This window comes from Arvicanthis niloticus, chromosome 8 (assembly GCF_011762505.2).
Source record: "Arvicanthis niloticus isolate mArvNil1 chromosome 8, mArvNil1.pat.X, whole genome shotgun sequence".
In the NCBI taxonomy this organism is placed as follows: domain Eukaryota; kingdom Metazoa; phylum Chordata; class Mammalia; order Rodentia; family Muridae; genus Arvicanthis; species Arvicanthis niloticus.
The window spans coordinates 71729419-71750051 of NC_047665.1; the positions used below are offsets into that span (position 1 = coordinate 71729419).

At 40.9% G+C, this 20633-nt stretch overlaps 2 protein-coding genes and 1 long non-coding RNA gene across 7 annotated transcripts in view; 1 reads left to right on the forward strand and 2 right to left on the reverse strand.

Annotated features, from left to right (window-relative positions):
• The window catches only part of Enkur (enkurin, TRPC channel interacting protein), a 23026-nt gene extending 18454 nt beyond the window's left edge, over positions 1-4572 (reverse strand). Inside the window, exon 1 of one of the 2 annotated variants that reach the window (XM_076939601.1) lies at positions 4434-4572. Coding sequence is in view for 1 of the 2 variants with exons in the window: in XM_034511053.2 (XP_034366944.1) it covers positions 3794-3870 (77 nt within the window). In the remaining variant the exon portion in view is untranslated. Of the gene's footprint in view, positions 1-3793; positions 4354-4433 lie in introns of those variants that run through there. The other variant, XM_034511053.2, reaches the window with a different exon arrangement.
• Positions 27-3787, reverse strand: LOC143443376 (uncharacterized). The gene is made up of 2 exons (XR_013112315.1): positions 3626-3787; positions 27-217 (listed from the first exon to the last, which is right to left on the reverse strand). It is a non-coding gene; the product is annotated as an uncharacterized LOC143443376 (long non-coding RNA).
• Thnsl1 (threonine synthase like 1) lies at positions 4438-11403 on the forward strand. Of its 4 annotated transcripts, none has more exons than XM_034511054.2 (3): positions 4438-4573; positions 6992-7050; positions 8071-11403. In XM_034511054.2, exon 3 carries the CDS (start codon positions 8117-8119, stop codon positions 10352-10354), a length of 2238 nt encoding a protein of 745 aa, XP_034366945.1. In that variant the 5' UTR covers positions 4438-4573; positions 6992-7050; positions 8071-8116; the 3' UTR covers positions 10355-11403. The 4 variants fall into 4 exon arrangements, with proteins under 4 accessions (XP_034366945.1, XP_076795714.1, XP_076795713.1 ...); XM_076939598.1 differs by lacking the exon at positions 4438-4573 and adding an exon at positions 4712-5148; XM_076939599.1 differs by lacking the exon at positions 6992-7050 and having other exon boundaries at positions 4448-4573.
• The last annotated feature ends 9230 nt before the right edge of the window (positions 11404-20633 follow it).

The window sequence follows — 20633 nt, forward strand, 5'->3', positions numbered from 1 at the left end:
AACAAAACAAATAAAGATGTGGCAGGTATGATTTTAAAAATATTTATTCATCTATTTTATGTATATGAGTACACTGTAGCTGTTTTCAGACACACCAGAAGAGGGCATCAGATCCCATTACAGATGGTTGTGAGCCACAATGTGGTTGCTGGGAATTGAACTCAGGACCTCCAAAAAAGCAGCCAGTGCTCTTAACTGCCAAGCCATCTCTCCATCCCTGTGGTAGATAATTTTATCAGATGACTGGACCTGTTTTCTACTTATTTTAAACTGGGCTAGAAATAACTTATTTTGAAACTAAAATTGTCATCTTTATTAAAATACTGTAACTATTTTATTGCCAATGAGCACAGCATCATAATCAATAACATATTAAAAGGATACACAAAAAGAAGCAATATTGCTTAAATGTGTTGATAAATTGAAAGCACTTCAGATTTTCCTTGTAATGAATGAGAGATCTGAGAAGCTACAGTGTGTGAGTGTGTGTTTGTGGACTCATTAATCTAATCAATTTTTGATTAATATTGCCTCTCAAGCCCGAACTGTCTTAGAGAGTCCTCCAAAGTATGTCTTGAGAATTTTACATTTAGTTAAATACCGCATAAGTTCATTCACAGACATTGAAATGATTTTTTTTCAATTCATCCTATTGACTCTATAGGGTAATTAAGTTTTCAAAATTAGATGAATTTCTACTCCCAGAGTGGTTAGTTGTCATCGTTATGCCCTGTACTTAATTTATAGCCAGTAATGCACGTATATGTCATTGAGTGTAATTATGGTCTTTCTTAAGCCATTGAGAAAAAAATATAGTAAATTTCAATGTTGTCAATATAATCATCTAGATTTCAGCTTGTGGATATTGGGGCCACATATTGAAATAATGGTACTGCAGATACATCAGGGTAAAGAGCATATGTCATGAAGGTTAATTTTGCTTGTCTTCTTTTTTTTTCTTTTAAAAATGACTATTAGAAAAAATTTTAAATCATATTTCATTTCTATTGGACAGGGTTGGCCTAAATACCAGAAAAATCCGTCTAATTAAACTATTGAATTAAACCAATGAATTAGTTTCATTTAAACTGCTTTCATTAAGCTATGCTGGCACTGGAGTAATATCAGAGCAACAAAACATGGAACATTCCAGTGAGACTGATACTGACTCCGGTTCCCATCCCACACTGTGTTCTCTCTCCAAGAACCATGAGAAGTTATTTATGGTTTCCTATAAAGAGCATCATACTTCTGCTCAGCTATGACTTAACTTTTGGCTATGATGCGGTGACTTAGACATTTCTTCCTTTGTGGATGACTGACTGCCTCCTGGTAGCTCTAAGTCAAATCTAAGTGAGACAGATTCAAGACTTCCAAGCACACAGTCATGTCCTATGTCATTTGTAATACCATCTTACTTTTCTGTCACTATATTCTTTTTTCTATGATTCTCATCATAACATATCGTACTGCACAAGGAGAAAACAGCGTATGGATACTGAACAGTATCGGATGCATGCTAAATTACCAGGATCCAAAGGTGAATGCTCTACTGAAGCCAAGGTGCGCCTCTAGTTTCTTCCTGTTATTTGGGCAGTTGCAAGCTGATAGCGAGTTGGAGCTTGCAGTCAGACTGCTGTCAGTCTCGGCCCTTGTTCTTCTTACCTGCCTCAACTAAAACAGTGCTAATCATCTGATAGAGTCCCCATGGGAATGAACAGGGAGAGTGAAAAGCAGTACAGAGCCCACAGTGTCAGACCTACTAGTAAGTTGGACGTGACTCTGGGTAGTATCAGTTGCCACTGTATCTGTTGGCTGGATATTGGGTTAACTTTTTAAACTAAATTCATCTAACACTGTTTTATTTTCAGAGTCCTGGGTAAAATAAAAATGCAGTCTTAACGCCCTAATTTTTTTAATTCTGGTGAATCTAACAGACGACCTAAGTTCCTAAAAATCTTAAAATGGCTTCTCTTATCAAAATATGTTATACAGGGTTGTTTGCATAGAATGGTAAACTTTGTTCTGCAATGGAATAATGTTCTGAACAGTTTGAGTTTGATTTATCTACAGATTTCCTTGGCAGCTAATTTTAACTGGTAATGTTGGCACACAGGCACACTTCCTGTCCCCAGTGGTTTGTATGCAGAATGCCACTGGGGTGAGTCAACAGTTCTGTGTGCTATCTACGGAAGTGTGGGTGAGAGACAGTGACGTGGATAAATCATGGCAGCTGCATTTTTCCTTGCTGTCAAAACCCTGTTTGCATATCATGTCCTTCTCTTCATTTATACGGCAGAAAGTGAAAACTGATATTTTGAAGTATCTCTTCCACTCATTCATTTGAAACTTCTATTAGGGTTTTAAATAATATATTTCTTTGCAGTTAATCAGCATTTTAATGTTTCTATTTCTGTTGGACAAGAAGACTGTTTGTTGACTGTGAGGTGTGGTACATCATGGTTGGGATCAGTTAGTGATCAGCCTCTGCCAGAGCTTCAGAGCTGTGACAACCTCCCCAGAAACTCGCATTATAATTCAATGATGCTAGCAGGACTTGTGCATTTAAATATTTTCTTGTTATTAAGCATCTTAGGGAGAAGACTGAGGGGAGAAAGTTTGTGTTAGTGTGGTGAAGAAATATGATGAAATGTTTTATCATGCTTAAAAAAATAAGAGTGGAAGTGCAGTATCGTGGTTGCTCTGATATAAGTTACATCTTCACTTAGGGTTAAAATGGAAGATGTTACACTTTGCTGTTACCACTTCAAGTCATAAAAAAAAATGCCCATTACATTTGGAGGGAGCCTCAGAACGTCTACTTCACTTATTTTCAAATCAGAAAACAAGTGCAAATTGATTGCACACCTCCATAATAATAACTGGTAAATCTTGATCTTTTTTTTAACTCAGAGGATTTTTTTTTCTTGGTTGTTTGGTTTTAGAGACAGGGTCTGTCTTTGCAGCCCATGCTAGCCTTGAACTCAGATTCTCTCTCCTGGGTATGTGCATCTGAGTGCTAGTTCTTTTAAAGTGGCTGTGACTTTCATAAGTCAAAAGACAAAGGTAGATAACAGAAACCACCAAGTCTTAGGGGGCATGGGACCACCTTCTTCTCTCAGATATCAATAGAGTTTACAAAATAGCTATATGGCAGAGTATCTGGGACACTTAGTTCGTAGTTTCCTTTTTGAGATTTGGAGATTTTCAGAAGTGTAACAAATACATAAAAATTTCCTTCAATTATATATTTTTGGAATCTTTGTCCACCCAATCATATCCCTTCCATTAAACCACAAGATATGAAAAAAATCTGAGACATACTCTCTGGTCCATCATCTTTGTTTAACCAATTGAAATACCAAGGCCTAGAAACAAATGAGAATTCAATTTAGACACAAATTACGTGCAAATGACTTCTGCAAATGAGTGCAGAAGTCAAATACATCATTGAGTTCGTGAAATTAAACATCAGATTTCTTAAAGCGTACTGATAAAACAGATTTTTTTCTCTTTTCAACGACATGGAATTTCACAATATACATACCACCTAAAACCGAATCACTAATTGCATATTAGTGGGTGACTATGATAATAAAATGGACGTCTGACAATACTAGCTCACCTTTTTTTTTCTGTGAAATATGAAACGCTATTTAGATTTGTCCACCTGTTCCTAAGAAGTTGCCACCCAAGATTAAAAAGTCCTATGATATGCAAGCCCAGTAAGTCCTTAAAAGAGGTCAGCAATCTTCCTCTGGGCTGAAGCCATCGCTTTTGCTTACCCACATACCTAGGTTGCTGGGGCGGCTCCTTCAAGTCACTGGGTATGAGGTTATAAATACTCTCGGAAGTGCAGGAGGGGTCCATGGCCACCAAGGAATGCCTTAAAAGCTACTCAGCTTTTGGCTCACTTTCCCACTGTCTCTATTCCTTCTCTCACCGTCTTTTCCTTTTCTTACTCTCTTATCAAGGAACTAAAATCTCTCTTTCGTGTAATTTCCCTTTGACCCTTTTGTAGTAGCCCCTTTTCAGGAAGAAAATAATTCTCCTTCTGGGACTGCTTAGCGTTGTTGACCGCGTGGTTGTTAAGGAAACAGTTGCTAGGAGACGGGGTAGTGGCAAACTGGCTTTTTCTGATTCCTTTTTTTGTAACCTCTTCTCCTGTCTGAGAAAAACGTAAGGATAAAGACGTTCCTGCGTCTTTGGAAAAGATGACATGAAAACAGTGACCCACCCCGCACCCAAACATTTGCTTTTTTCCTTGGTGCATACGGAAAGAAAAATTCTACAATAGGCAGCAAAGGCAGACGCGCAGGCGTCACACAATAGTCTTCAACAAGCAGGCCTTGTCCCTTTGGGGGTGGAGCGACCGACGGGGAAGGGGAGGAGCCGCGGGGAGATGGGCGGGGCGTCTGGGTTACGTGACTTGCCTAGTGGCGCGGCGCGCAGTCGGCGCAGGCGCAGAAGCAGCAGCTTTGGGGTGGGCTTGCCGGCGGAGGCTAACAAGGCTGTGCCGAAGTCGCTTCTCTTTCCCCTTTCTCTCCCTACTCTTCTCTGGGTGGTTCTCTTGGTGAGTTAATGGAGGAGGAAGGGAAGGCCTGCGAGGGTTGTTGCCCTAGCATCCCTCCTTCCGTCGCGCCCCATCAGGCCCCGCTTCGCCATCCACCTGTCGCACCGGATCCCGTGGCGCGCCCTGAGCTCCGCTGTCCCCACGGCGCATGCGCGAGCGCTAGCCTGCGCCAGGAGGACCAGCCTTTGGAAGTGGGCCTCGTGTTTTGCCTAGGTTTCAGCCCTTGACCCCTTTTTGACATGTATTTTTTTTCTTTCTCTCCGAGAAGTGCTTTTTCGTTTTGAGCTGTTTGATCTAACGTTCATGCGTATGCACTTGTGACTGCACGCTCATTTGAAGTCACATCCATTGGCCCTGTGATTTCGGGAGGCGGGATGGGGGTTGGGGAGCAATCCATGGGTCTGAATCCACTTGGCAGTTGTCCAGCCAGGGAAGTAAAATGCATCAGTTCTGCAATTCTCATTGCCTGGTGGATGGGTTAAATGGCCTGGTGGCTTAGTGAACTTCTCAGTTCTCACTTTAAAGGCTTTGCTCAATGCCAATCGTGATTGGAGGCTTTTGTCAAATTTTATTCGGTAAGAATAAAGAAGCAAGTTAGCTTCCTGTTTTTCGGTATGATAGAATTTACTACTTTTTTCTGGGCAGCCCACAGTTCAGATGAATAATCTTTGGGGGTGGGGGTTGATTCCTTATTTCACAGCAGATTGGGTTTCTTTAAAAACATTTCATATAGATTTATGTGTGGTAAGGAGCACCCGTTTTTGCTCTTGGGAAGAAAATTCTCTCTGTTTCTTTTTACTTAACATGTAAAGAGAAAAACTTCCTTGTTGGGTATGTGCTCCTGTGCATGTTAACCTTTGAATTGTGAATTCATAGAATGCAACAGTATCAACCAACTTGCTAGCCATTAGCCAAGGCATATACCTTCCTGACCTCGGGACAGAACCCAAGGATTCAGGTATTTGAGGCCAGTGGTCAGAACCAGATTGACACCCCAAGGTGTGTTCTAATTAGAAGCAATTGATATGTGAGAAAGGGTGTGAGAATGCAGCTTTCAATAAGGGGAAATGACATAAAGTTAACCGACATTATTTATGGATTCTATATGTCAATGTCTCTTTTGTTCAAGTTTATTCATAATTCTTCAGTACTTGGCCACACATTGTTAGTCATCTGTGGATGTAGGCATGGCAGTGAAAATTCTGAAGTGTAGTAAGTAAGTGCATGTTCTCAGAGGAAGCGAGGCGAGCTGCGTTTTTGTCTTGTTTGGAGTTTCAGTAACATATATCCTTTTTATATTCTGCAAAACATGCCACATGTTTTTGCATTCTTATGGTTTCAGTGGCCACTTAAAGTGATTCCTAAACTGAGTGCTCAGGTGCTCTGTAGTAGTCCAAAGTATAAAGAGACTGGCATGTTTTTACAGAAAAGCAGCTATGTTAAGATGAACTTCATTCAGGTATGAGTTAGAGCGCTGCTGGTGTCACTCATATTCATGAGCAGTGTACAGATGTATATGTATATATACATAGAGTAAGGCTAATATACTCATTCATTGGAAAAAAGAATTGTAACTAAAGGCTCATGGGAACCCAACCCAGCATCTCACTTAGGAAATCATAGTGGCTATGCTCACAAGTTCAGGGGTGGTGGGACTGTTACAGACCCTAAGTATACATGAATGAGAAGCATCATAGTGAAGACTCAGATTACAGGTTAGTGATCGGCAGTGGAGAATTAGTCCATCTTCTGTCTTTCAGTTAGCTCAACTAAGACCTAGGCAGAGAGGCTTTAAAGTTATTTTTATGGCTGAATATTACAAAACAAAATCTGGCATGTAGTTTAAAACAGAATTAGAAAGGAAACTCTGTTTTCTGCCACTTGTCATAGCACTTGCCTGCCTTTTGCTAGTCTAATGAGACCATTTACTGTGAAATGACATGTATGCAGAATTTATAAGTTGAACAAAAATAGTCTTGTTTTTACTTTGATCTGCCAATGTTGTTTGGAAAGAGGAAATGAGGTAACATTTAAAATGAGAATAAAAGGTGGTGAGCCCAAGGAAGACTGAGAAAGTAAGGAAAGTTAGTATGTGTAGTGTTTGCTTTTCTACTATCTGCTCTTTATGGAATGGATAGTAAACAACTCATGTAAAAAGTTGAATCAAACATGAAAGATTCATTGTCTATGAAGACAATAAGAACAAACCAGCTACTCAGGTAACACCATGTATTGTATGTGTGTGCATTGTGAGTTGTTTCATGCATGTGTGTACTTAATAGTATTCCTATGCATGTGTATAAACAAAAGATTAATTATGTTGTTTTGAGGTGTCCTTAAAAGCAGGTAGTGCTAACACACACTACCAGAGTACAATTTGTGAATTGCTGAGTGATTTAAGTTAAAATTTTTCTCTAGGCTTTGCTTTGCTTCAGAGAGTGTATCAGACTGCATGGCAAAATTGTTTGTAATTTGGGGTAAGCATCACTGTTTTCTCTAAAATTTATACATGATATGCTTGATCTTGTCCCTGCATAATTTGATTCCGTCTATAGATTCTTTGATATTTATCATTGACTGGGAGTTATTAGTATTAATATTTTTGTGTTACTTACAAGAATATACACTTTGAATTTATCACGGGTAAATTGTAGGTAGCAAGGGCTTACAGGCTTTTCAGAGTGGTTTAGATGGACATGAAAATCTGAAAGAACAGTTTAGGTACTCATCTCACTACATAGCTTTTAGTTCATCGATCTGCCCATAGCATTAAACATACAGTTAAGTAATTAAAATCAGATGGCATAATGCTACTGAGAAATTAATAAATAATGACAGTCAATTTACATGATCATAAAGATAAATTGAATGTTAAGACTGCATTCAGCTTCTGTGAATTACAAATAAGTATTAATATGAGTCTACATACTGTCTGTTATAAGCCAACAAATCGTGAGCCAGTATTTTCTACAGGATTTTTTTACAAGGAAAAGTGATACTAATAGGCCTTACTGTGCTTTTAAAAAGACTTTGTGGTAAGGTATTTTCTGAATAATATTTCTTCTGCTAATATTTCCTCTTTCTAATACTCAGTCATACACCTTTTTTGAATTTTATTGGTATCTTGAAATTTGGAAAGATATTAATAAATACTGTTTTTTTCTCAAAGAACTAAACAGACATGACAGTAGAAGAGGTATTTGGAGGGAGGAGATGGGAGAGGAGGGGGTGGGAGGGAGCAGAGAAAGGATAATCAGAACTTAATAAAAGCAGGCTGGAAATGGCACACTGAGGCCCATTGGTTGAATAATTATGTCATAATTATAATTGTTGATTAAGAAGAATAGTGTACAGTATTTATTATAAAACTTTTAAGTGTTCTGTGAATTTGAAGTAATTTGAACATCTGTGTATTGAGTGCATGTATAGATTCAGTTCTATCAGGAGTTAGCAGTTGTTGAAAAAGTAACCATGTGCTTTTTTTATGTCTTGAAAAGGGCTAAAGCCAACCCTTAGGTTGGCCTGGTCACAAAAGTGAAGAGAATGCTGAACTTTACCAGATGTCACCATCTGAGGCAGATAACCCAGAAGTGTTTTCCCAGTGCGCCGGTTAAAGTGCAGACCCCTACACAGCTTCCACGAGCCTTTGCACATGCACAATCAGGGAAGTCATGGCACTCCACTCACTCTCTTGTTGGAGGCAAAAATATTGTCCTGATGGGGCCTCCTGGTGCTGGGAAAACAACAGTTGGCAGAATATTAGGTGACAAACTCAGCTGTTGTGTCATCGATGTGGATGGTGATGTCCTTGAGAAAACCTGGAATATGAGCGTGTCTGAAAAATTGCAGGATGTTGGTAATGAGCGATTTCTAGAAGAGGAAGGAAAAGCAGTGTTAAACTTGTCTGCATCTGGAAGTGTGATTTCCCTTAGTGGGTCCAATCCCATGCATGATGCTAGCATGTGGCATCTGAAGAAGAATGGAATTGTTGTATACCTAGATGTGCCTCTAACAGATATAATTAGCCGTCTGAAATCAATGAGAATTGATAGGATTGTGGGCCAGAACACTGGAACATCTCTGAGAGACTTGTTGAAGCATGGAAGACTGTACTATAAGAAGTGGTACGATGCCCGAGTCGTTTGTGAGAGTGGGGCTTCAGCCGAGGAGGTTGCGGACAAAGTGCTTGATGTGGTTAAAAGATACCAAGACGTGGATTCCGAGACCTTCATTTCAACAAGGCATGTTTGTCTTAAAGATCGTGACAAGAAGTTTCCACCAAAATACTTCAGTGAAGCTGTGGTTGAGGGATTGGCTTCTGATGGTGGCCTCTTTGTTCCTGAGAAGGAGTTTCCAAAGCTAAGCCGCGGGGAGTGGAATAACCTAATAGGAGCAACCTATATAGAAAGAGCACAGGTACTCTTGGAAAGGTGCATTCACCCTGCGGACATACCTGCTGCCAAGTTAGGAGAAATGATTGAAACTGCTTATGGGGAAAACTTTGCCTGCTCCAAAGTTGCCCCTGTCCGGCACCTTTCTGGTAATCAGTTCATCCTGGAGTTGTTCTATGGCCCAACAGGGTCCTTTAAAGATTTGTCTTTACAGCTTATGCCTCATATTTTTGCATACTGTATCCCACCAGGTTGCAATTATGTGATACTTGTAGCTACTTCAGGAGACACTGGAAGTGCAGTCTTAAATGGGTTTAGCCGTCTTAATAAAAATGATAAGGAAAGAATAGCTGTGGTCGCATTTTTTCCAGAGAATGGAGTTAGTGATTTCCAGAAAGCAGAGATAGTTGGCAATCAGAAAGAAAATGGATGGGCAATAGGTGTCAGGTCAGATTTTGATTTTTGCCAGACAGCTATTAGAAAAATATTTAATGATTCCAATTTTACTGGCTTCCTGACTGTGGAATATGGAACAATCTTAAGTTCAGCTAATTCTATAAATTGGGCTCGACTACTTCCGCAGGTAGTTTATCATGCCTCTGCATACCTTGAGCTTGTTAGCCAAGGGTTTATTTCTTTTGGAAGCCCAGTAGATGTCTGTATTCCCACAGGAAACTTTGGGAACATATTAGCTGCAGTGTATGCCAAGATGATGGGGATTCCTATTCGAAAATTTATCTGTGCCTCTAATCAGAACCACGTCTTGACTGATTTCATAAAAACTGGACACTACGATCTAAGGAATAGGAAATTAGCACAAACCTTTTCGCCATCAATAGATATTCTCAAGTCTTCAAACCTGGAGCGACATTTATACTCGATGGCTAACAAAGATGGACAGTTAATGGCAAATTTATATAATCAGTTAGAGAGTCAGCTTCACTTCCAGATTGAGAAGATGCTGGTTGAGAAGCTGCAGCAGGATTTTGTTGCTGACTGGTGTTCTGAGGGAGAATGCCTAGCAGCCATCAGCACCACCTACAACGCGTCAGGCTATATTTTGGATCCCCACACCGCTGTTGCAAAAGTGGTTGCAGACAAGATGCAAGACAAAAGCTGCCCAGTGGTGATCGCAGCCACAGCTCACTACTCCAAGTTTGCCCCTGCCATCATGCAGGCACTGAGGATTAAAGAGCTCAACCAGACCTCATCAAGCCAGCTTTACCTACTGAGCTCGTACAACGCCTTACCACCTCCCCATGAGGCTCTATTAGGGAGAATGAAGCAGAAGGAGAAGATGGATTACCAGGTTTGTGTAGCTGACGTGGATGTCCTGAAGAGTCATGTAGAAAAACTCATCCAAAATTGGTTTGTTAGGAAGTCTGAGTAGGGCTTTGTTTTTTCTTGGCAAGGAGCAACAATAAATCTCAAAAATTGATTTGGACTACCATAGCATTTTGTTTGTGTAAATGTTTTATGTGTGCATCTGATCTCTGGAGCTGACTGTTACACCTGCTGTGTACCTCCTCAGGTCCTGCAGAAGAGACAGAGGCCATCATAGTACCGGAACCCTGGCCTGTCATGCTTTATTCTCTGCTTGTGTTGGGTATGGCAGTTTCTCCTTCACCCCCCACTTTTGAGTGGAACAAAATATCTGGTATTTAGCCTGGCATTTAAAAATACTTAAACACAGTTAGGTACTGAATCTATAGCCATTTAGTGTTTATTGAACAATTTGCTGCTTGAGACGCTTAGCTAACATAGAGGAAGTAGTAAGCTCACTAGGATTACAGTCATCATTTTTAACGCCTTTCAGATTCCATTTTGGACAATAGTTGCTGACATGTACCATACACTATCCAGTAGAGAGTTGGTGGACTATTCACTGCTCTTTGAATGTCTGTAGTTAGTGCTGGTGAAGTTTGAAAATCAGGCCAACATGTGACTCTAGGATGTAGCAGTTGACAGAACTGTGGAGTAGTGGATGCGGAAACAAAGTCACCTACTTCAGGAAGATGATCCAAGATTAGTAATGTTTAAGATGCTTTAATAAAAGTTCAGTTACAGACAGCAGCTCTTCTGTATTATTTGTAGTCTGTTCCTATTTGTCTCACTTTCAAAAAACATTTTGGGGTACCTAAATCCACACAAAAGATGCAAATGCTTCATTTCCATTGCTGTGTAGTGACCGTGACCTTAACTGTGGTTTGTGTATTTCCTGAGTATTTACTTTCTGGATTAAAGGATGTGACTGATTGAAGAAGTGCAGCGGGCTGCTCCTCACCACAAGATGGCATTCCCACAGCATTTGCTATGACAGTCTGCTTCTAGTTACCTTACAGAAATGTTCAAAATTGAAATGATGACAACAGTTAATAGTTTTGATGGGCAAGAAGCAATTTGTTGTACAAGTTTTAAATTAAACCAATTACATGTTAATATCAGCTCTCTGGCTTTGCTTCTAAAATGTAGTTCTAGAGCCTATAATGGAGGCTGGGAATGTTCCTGTACAGTGCACAAAACCCTAGTTTCCATCCTTAGCACCTAGGAAGGTAGAGGCAGTAGTTAAAGGTCATGTTTAGCCACACAGTTTGAGGGTAGCCTGGGATACATGAGATCCTGTTATTTTTTTTTTTAAATAGAATAGAAGGAAAAAAAAAGAAAGACTCAAGGCTCTATATTTGTGTACACATTCTATCGTTTCAGAATACTTGTTTCAGTAGATATACTCAGAAAATTATCTGTAAAAAAGAAAAAAATAATTCTAATGTTACTGTATGTATATGTGATAATCTCCTTTAAAAATAATAGGATAATGTTGAGCCTTGAGTTTCGGGTTTAGCGACTAATGGAAGAGCACATGAAGTCCAAGTGATATACAACACAAAGTAATTACTGCAGAAACTGTGGGAATACATAAAAAGCCAATGATGCAGCTGGGAGGGTGGAGCTTAACAGAAAAAGGAACAAGGTGTGGTGGACTTACCTGAGCTCTCATCACCGGGGAAGCTGAGGCAGGATTGTGAGCTTGAGACCAGTCTCTGCCTCATAGGGTACTCTGTCTCTAAATGAGTAAGTGAGCTAACAAAAAGGAAGTCCTGCTATAAAGTCATCAGGCTTCCATAGTGGATGTAGGTCCGGAGGGACAGCTTTAGGAAGTCAAGCAGTAGAGAGAGGAGACACTGAGTGCTTCACTCATCATTATATGATTATTCTCTCAGTATCTAGATGGTTACCTCATGTCTTTACATAGCATTTGGGTCCCCATCACCCTCAGATCCTCTTTTTTGTTTGTTTCTTTTGAGACAGGGTTTCTCTGTGTAGCCCTGGCTGTCCTGGAACTCACTTTGTAGACCAGGCTGGCTACAAACTCACATCAATCCACCTGCCTCTGCCTCCCAAGTGCTGGACTCAGCTTCAGCTCACTCTTGTAAAAAGATGCTCACGCTCCTCCCATGTGACTTAGGTGGTAGTTCTCCTTTCAAGGGCTAGTGTCCAGGTGAGCCGTGTGTCCAGTTTTCTTCAACTCTGATAACATGCTTTATTCTGATATCTTGTTTCCTTCCTCTCTTGTTCCTTCAGTGTCTTCAAGGGAGCTTGCCTTCCTGTGGCATTTAGATGCTCTTTACATAGTTCAGCATTCATAACCAAACCTCTGCAAGCACCCACACTTCTACCTTCTGCAATTCTCTATGCTCTAACCAAAACATAGTGCTACAAAGGCTGAAGAATTGATCCCACCTTCTCGCCTCCACTGTACAGTGAGTATAGATGGGTAGTAAATACTGAGGTGCTTGAGTCTCTGGAGTAACAGCTGAGCACCACAGACATTCTCACCTCTGGCACCTTAAGAGACAAGAAGTAGCTATCCCCAATTCCATGTCTGAAGTTAGTTTTTTTTTTCTTTAATACAGTTTTCCTTTGTTTAGTTTACCACCTTGCTTTGCTTTTAGTTGTTAGCTGTATTTAATTTGTGAATCTGTGTGTGTGTGTGGGGGGGGCTGGAGAGATGGCTCAGCTGTCAAGTGCCCTGGCTACTCTTCCAAAGGATCCAGGTTTGATTACTAGCACCCACATGGCAGCTTACAACTATCTGCACCTCCAGTTCCTGGGGATAGAGTGCTCTCTTCTGGCTACTGCATGTACTAGGCATGTGCACTGTGCACAGACATACATACAGGCAAAACACAAACATATTTAAAATAAATGTTCTAGAGGACATGATGACATACATGGGAACATGGGACCCAAATCTTAAAATTTAAGTGAAAGTTAAATAGGCAAATAGGAGCTGGAAGGAATTTGACACAGAGGATGGTATGTAGTGTTTTAGTTTGTCTGAAACAAAGGGTATCTGGAGACGAAGCTAGGAAGTCAGGTAAGATCTACAGGTTTAAACATTTCTGAGAGGTATATGATAAGAGTGAGGTTTTTTGTTTTTGTCTTTTTGAGTGTGAGTGTTTTGCTTATATGCTTGCAGGTCAGAAAAGAGCATCAGATTCTTTAGAACTGAAGTTATGGAGAGCTGTGAGCCGCCATGTGGATGCTGGGAATCAAACTTGAGCCCTCTACAAGAACAAGTGCTCACAGCTACCAAGCTATCTCCAGATCCCTCCAATATTTTTTTTTTAAGAGAGAGATCCTGTTGACAACTGGGTGGAGGTAGAGAAATTAGAACTTACAGATCCAGAGCCATTAGAAGGCTAGAGCCTGGGCCAAAGCACACATCCTCTCTTCTCTGCCTTTCTCCTCTTTACAAATGTTATTCTATCCTCCCAGACCTCTTCACCTGGCTTCTGTACAGGGGGAAATCACTTTTCTATAGTTGCCATATTCCAAAAGCAGAAGTAGAACTATAAGGCTACACAACCATAACAATATCCCTGGAAGACACTGAATATTCCAGAACATTACTTCCACTGTATTGTATGCTTAAAGCAGGTGGCAAGTCCAGTTAGATTCAAGTTGTACAGAAATAAATTGCATTTCCTTATGGCCAGAGTAGTAAAGTCACACAGTAAAAGAATTTGGACTTGGAGTCACCCATTGGGGCCATATTATACACTCTACCAGTTATAACACATGGTCACTTCAAGTGGCAATCACATCAAGAAGATAGTTTCTTGTTCATAATTTGAGATTTCTATCACTAAAAATGTATAGACAGTGATAAATCCTGCACTTCATGGTGTTTGATCTTCTGGCCTGTCTTTTTTTTAAAAACAAAATTCTGTCTCTTCTTGGTGAAAACATGGCTGGGCTTACATTCAGAATATACATGAGTTCATGCCATATAATAACCTCTCTTTAAAGCTTCACCAGATGGGTTCTATTGGCAAAGCCTTTGCTATACAAGATGAAGACCTGAGTTTATTTCCAGAACCTGTGTTTAAAATGCCAGACACAGTGGTGCATGCTTATAATCCCAGTACTGGGTGCAGAGACAGATGAATCCCAAGGGAAGCGGGGCTTGCAGGACTGCCAGCCTAGTCTACTGGGTGAGCTTCTGATCAGTAAGAGACCCTACTAAACAAACCAAGGTAGACTACATCTGTCTCGGCCCGAGTTGCCCCACACATGGGGGCCAAAATGTCTGGGACTGCTCTGCCCCATGCTGGGGGGGAGGAGCAAAATGTCCCGGACCACTCTGCTGCTCCAGTCTGTGGGTCAGGGTCTAGCAAGAGAGAGAGAGAGAGTGGGGATAAAGGGGAAGAGACACGAAGAATGGAGACAAGACAGAGGTTCTGATCAAGTCTCAAGTCTCATTTATTGTCTCTCTCATTGAAGGGAAGACCGGAGTAATTATACACTTTTGCCACGTGCCTTGTAGGCATGTGGTATCCACATGCCTTGCAGGTGTGGATATGACGTAAGCCTTACAGGCGTGTATAGCATGGATAGTACGGTGCACCATGTGCCTTGCGGGCGTGGATACCATGTGCACCTTGCAGCTGGGGGCACTAAACAGCAAAAACAAGATATGTGGGATAAACAAGATGTTTATCAGAGTGTGCTTCAGCTGTTGTAGGCTGTTGAAAAACAAGTCTCTTGTCAGGGTATATGGCTCCAGATGGCTGCAAAGCTGATAGCTGCTTTCTGCTACAAGTCGGTTCCCAACATACATCTAAGGAAAGAAACCTGAGGCTGATCTGCCCTTCATACAGTGTATCCACCCCCACACATAAATGCACATATACACAGACAAATGAATAGGATTGTCCAAATCTGTCAATAATTATGAGCATGATTTTAAATAGCTCCTAGATATACATCAATACTTAATCCCCCATCTACTGCTTAAATCTACTTATATCACTTCGATCATTTATTCATGGCAGATTTGTTGAAGTGGAATTTTAAAGGGTGTGGACATTTAAAATATGCATGTTATCTTTCAGAGAGAACGCTGAGATAATCTTCTGCTTCCCAAGGCTTTGATGAGGAACAGTGTTTATCCAGGCCTCTCTGCCTCCTTGTGTGAAACATGGCTTTTTCCTATCTAATTTTTTTTTCTTGTCTCTCTATTGCTTCTTTTCAACACTTACATTGTGCATCTGACTGTGGCTTTCTTTGAAAGTAGTTAATGCCAACCAAATGAACATGAGTGTGGAGCCATCTGATGAAATGTGGGCAACCTATCACAAGTCATACTGGAAGAAAAAGGGCTCTCCTCCCAGGAGCCTTCCCAGCCTCAGCCCATCCAAGCTGGAATGTTGGCTGGCTTTATCTTTTGGAGACAGTCACAGTAGCACAGGTCTTCAGTGCAGCAGTCTGTCACGTTCAGAAGACACTATGTTGCAGCAGTCCTCCTTACCCGTAGAATCTTACAAGTCCTCTGGCTCTTACAGTCTGCTTCCTCCTCTTGGACATTTTCTGAGCCTTGTGGGGCAGTGAATTATATAGATGTCTCATTTATGACTGGGCGATCTACAGTCACTTATTCTCTGGGCTTTGACAAACAGTTAATCTCTGCAATTGTCTGCCATCCACTGCATAAACAGCTGTTCTGGTGAGACTTGACAGCAGTACTAATCTCTTTGTCTAAGAATAGATATTTAAAAGCAGTTTGATGCTATGTCCATTCATTAAAATAATAACAGTAGTTTCTTCCCTGGGCCAATGACCTCCCTTGTCACAGGATCTACTGTATTATCCTATAAGCTCACTGTCTCCCTACCAATGGTCCCTTTCTAGTTTCCTGGCTTTAAGTTTACTTTAAGTTAGACACACAAACCCAAAGATGGAAAACCTAGGATGCACTTATGAGTAAGAACAGGTGCCATTTGCCTTTCTAGACTGGGTCATTCCTCTCAGCTCCATCCAGTTACTGGAATCATCTATTTTTCTTGTACTCTAGAATTTTTCAAAACGATTGAAATATAGTAAAAATAATTTTTTTGAGACAGGATCTTATTATGTCACCTTAGCTAGCCTGAAGTTTTCTGTGTAGACCAGGTGGGCCTCAAACTCACAGACATCCCCCTGTCTCTTGCTCTAGCTTGCAGGGATCAAAGGCATGCGCCACAATTCCTGGCTCTGTAGTCAATTAAAAAAAACACCATTATCTGTGCATATTTTGTGACACTGTGCTGGGGTTTTAACTGTCTGTTCTGTTCTGTCCTGGGGTTTTAACTGGAGTAAGATTTCTGTTCTTTGCCACTTTCTTGGAAGTAAAGGGAGGAAGTTTATGCTGACATGTTTTTTAAAATGTATTTTAAAGATGGTAAGATGGTTCCAAAGCTAAAGGTGCTTGCTGCCCAGACTGTTGACCCAAGTTTGATTGCTAGGACTCACTTGGTGGAAGTGTGAGAACTAACTCCTGCAAGCTGTCCTTTCTGTGACCGCCACACATGTGCATGAGTGTGAGAGCTCACACAGAAATGCACAATGAATAAATAAATGCAATAAAAATGTTTTAACTATTTAGTGCTTAAAAATGATACAAATAATTTTGAAGAAAAAAATAATTCTTTAAGGAATCAGACCAATTCAAATAGTTTGCAAAATATAGTACATTACCATAAACGTACAGGTATGTTGACAGATAGTTTTGCCTAAACCCCCTAAGGATTCCGCTAAAAGGTTGCTATACTCAAAATTTAATTCTTGTGTGTTAGTTCCCACCTTTAGAAGTAAGTCTAAGTTATTAACAGAAGCTGTTGTATTTGGGTGAAAAAAATGACAATTTGCCAACTGCAAGCTAATCTGAGTTTTAAGCAAAGACAGTAGACTCTTGCTGGGTTTTTCAACAAATTAAAACAATGTTTGTTGTTGGTGGTGGTCCCTCCCACCCCCAAAAACCTCCAAGTAATTGTCTCTGGAACTGTTGGCAGTTTAAGTACCATCTATGCAAATCCTTATACTTTAGGAAACATGAATTCCAGTTTTTCCTTTTACAAATTTAACCTGATGTGAACAGACTTGGAAGGTTTATTCACAGATGCCAGTTACTTTTGTTTCTTGTTCTTTTTAGGACAAGGGTATTGTTGTATGTCAGCAGCAGGATTAGATCCCAGGTGACTACTAGGAGATGCTGGTCTTTTGTTCTGTCTGGTCACTCATATTTGATCACTCAGAGGAATCATGGGTAGAGAAAGCATGCATAATTAAATTGGCAAACTCTTGTACCCGATTTTGACTGAAGACTTTTCCCTGTCAGACCTTTGTGCTGTGGTAACAAGCAGGGTGGCTGGCACCATGTTTTCTAATCTTGTTCTTCCCTTTGTCCTTTCAAAGAAGCATTGGCAATCAATGAGACATCCCCCACCATGCCCCATTCCTCTGCCATTAGAAAAGGCACCAGCAAGGAGAAGAAAGCAAAGCTAACAATCCCTTCATTTGGAGATACACTTACCTTTTCTAATACATTTTTGGTTATAAAAGGGAAGAAAGATCTTGAACTTCAGATTTGAAATTTTGGTTTTTCCTTTTCTTGAACACTTTCTAGCAATCTTTTAAAAAGTTTTTGGGGAATTTTTTTTATGTATATTAGTGTTTTGCTCATAGATACGTGCACCACGTGCGTGCCTGTGGAAAGCAGAAGGTGGCATTGGCTCCCTGGAACTGAAGTACAGACAGTTGTAAGCCACCATGTAGTTGCTGGGAATTGATCCTGAGTCCTCTGCAAGAGCAATAAGTCCTCTTAACTGCTGAGCCATCTCTCTAGCCCGTTTCTGTCAATCTTAAAGACTACTTTTCTTTCCTTATATGGTAAGTTTGTTGTTGTTGTTGCTGCTGTTGGCAGTTTGATTTGGGTACCTGAACAAAAACAATGGAAGCAGATTTAACATGGTCTCTGCAGCTTCCCTAGCCAGCATATATAACACAAAGGAGAGCATACACGGTGGGGCTGGTTAGGCTTTATTTAATTGCTTTATATCCCACAGAATACTCTCCTGGCCACAATATTTGCTATAGTTTCTGCCGTTTATCCCTGGATTGCCTTATATATAATTTCTGAAGCATTCTTCAAGGTCAAGACCTTGTACTCCGTGCACCCCAACCCCACACCACAAAAAAAATGTATAATACTCTTGGCACAAATGGCATCTCCATGGTTCCCCTGCAAATCTTCTGTGGGAACAATTAGGAAACTCCCACAGCTACATCTGGCTCTCCCATGAAACCACAGGTCATAGAGGTGGCAGGAAAGTCAAGCCACGTTAGCAAGAAAAAGAGGGAACGAGTTGAGAGAGGATGCTGAGAACTTTTAATTGGAAAGTGAAAAAATAAGCACAGAGGTAAAAATGACTGAGGTTTTAGAGGCAGCCGGAGGAGGACTACTGGAGACCCTTCCCATCCTGCATGCGGATACCATATCCTGTCAAGGTCCACATATTTACCAACATGAAAAGGCACAGAAGCTTATCAAAAGTGAATGGGAGAGTTCCAAGTCTGAACATTCCATGAGAAATGACAGGCACAAGGCCAGTGGGCCTAGGTCCATGTGAGGACGAGCAAGCCCAGAAATGGAGAAGTTCAAACCCCAGTCAGGATCTTGACACCAAGCAGCATGGCTGATGAGAAGCAGAGCCCTGCACAGGCTGTGGCCCAAACCAACAGCCAAACCACATTGGATTCAATTTGTGAGCCAAGGTCTCACAGAGCTGTTTTCAGCCCTTAGGACACTTCAAGTGGGGTGGTCATGTGGAACTCTCATGGCAGGCTGGGAATCAGGGGGGACACAATGGGCTCTTCCTAATCCATTCTTAGATGTTGGTCTCTAGTGGTAAAGGAATTTTTATACGGCTTGCCCCAGTGACTTTTTGTTGTTGTTGTATTGTTTTTCGAGACAGGGTCTTATTATGTAGCCCTGGCTGTCCTGGAACTCACTGTGTAGACCAAGCTGTTCTTGAACTCAGAGATCCATCTGCCTCTACCTCCCAAATACTGAGATTAAAGGTAAGCTCCACACCTAGCTCAACACCACCATGATTTGGAGTAAAAATCAAACTACATTTCTTTCTGTTTTAGTTTTTGTTTGCTTATTCATCGTTTACGCATATGTCTGCACGTCTATATGTACATATTCATTTGAGCGCCCAAGGAGGCCAGAAGTTGTGAGCCGCCCAGCACAGGTAATGATAATCAAACTATTTCTCTGCAGATCTTTGTCTTTAAGTTGACTAGATTTAGAATCCCTCAGGAGATTGGTGAGTCAAAGCTCTGAATGCGCGTGGAGGCCTGAGTGAGAGACGACGACTCACCTGAAGTGTAGGAGGACACTCCATGAGAGCAGGAGAGATGAAAGGAGAAATGCAGAGAGCCAGCATCCCTTTCTCTCTGCTTCCTGAAATGCTCTGCACACACTTCCTCGCTGTCGACTCACACCTCTGAAACTGTGAGCCAAAATAATACATCCTCATTCAGCCTTGTTTTCCTTAGGGATTTGGTCACAGCAATGAGAAAAGTAATGAATACGCAAACAGGGTAAATTATTAAATGTTTTTATGTCTCACCAATAAAATGAGGATAATAAAGTCAAAAGGTTGTTGGGAAGACTATTGTAAATTAGATGGCACTCCATGCACTATAGTTGAGCTGTCTGTTCTCTAGGGGAATCTTACCAGCAAGGAACTCAGAATTGTTAGGTGTTGGGAAAAACTTGAGAAACAAAGTATACATAGTTTCAGGAGATAACAATAGAACTGGATTTGGAAATCTGGGTAAGGACCCATAGCTCAAAAACAAATGATAAGAATGAATGGGAAAGATAAAAAAAGCAAGAGGAAAACAATTCTATCAGCTAAGGTATAGAAAAAGAGTGAGAAGTATCTAGGAGAGACCAGCAAGAGAAACCCTGTCATCAGAAGAATCATGTGATGGTAATGACAGGAGCCAGCAGAGATGGGCTGTGCAGAGGAGACAGTGAAACCCAGGATCAGATACCTGGAGTTGTGGAGAATGTCTTAAAATGACAGAGTGGGACCTCTATAAAACCCAACCCTTGACATCTGGATACAGTGATAACACATGGGTGACTGCAGAGCTGCCCCAGCAGTAAAGGTTTGCTGGGCCAAAGTCCAAGCCCTGAAGAGACACACTCATTGAGTCATAGTTGTTCTCAAGGTGTTCTGATTTTGGAGGCCAAGCTGAGAGGCCAAGCATTGATGTTTCAGGTTCACAGAATGGTGGAATAAAATGAAAGGAAATAGAGCTATGAGGTGGAG

What these genes read in the sequence shown, in the direction of transcription:
- Thnsl1 (XM_034511054.2), top strand. Translation starts at nt 8,117, where the DNA reads ATGCTGAACTTTACCAGATGTCACCATCTGAGGCAGATAACCCAGAAG.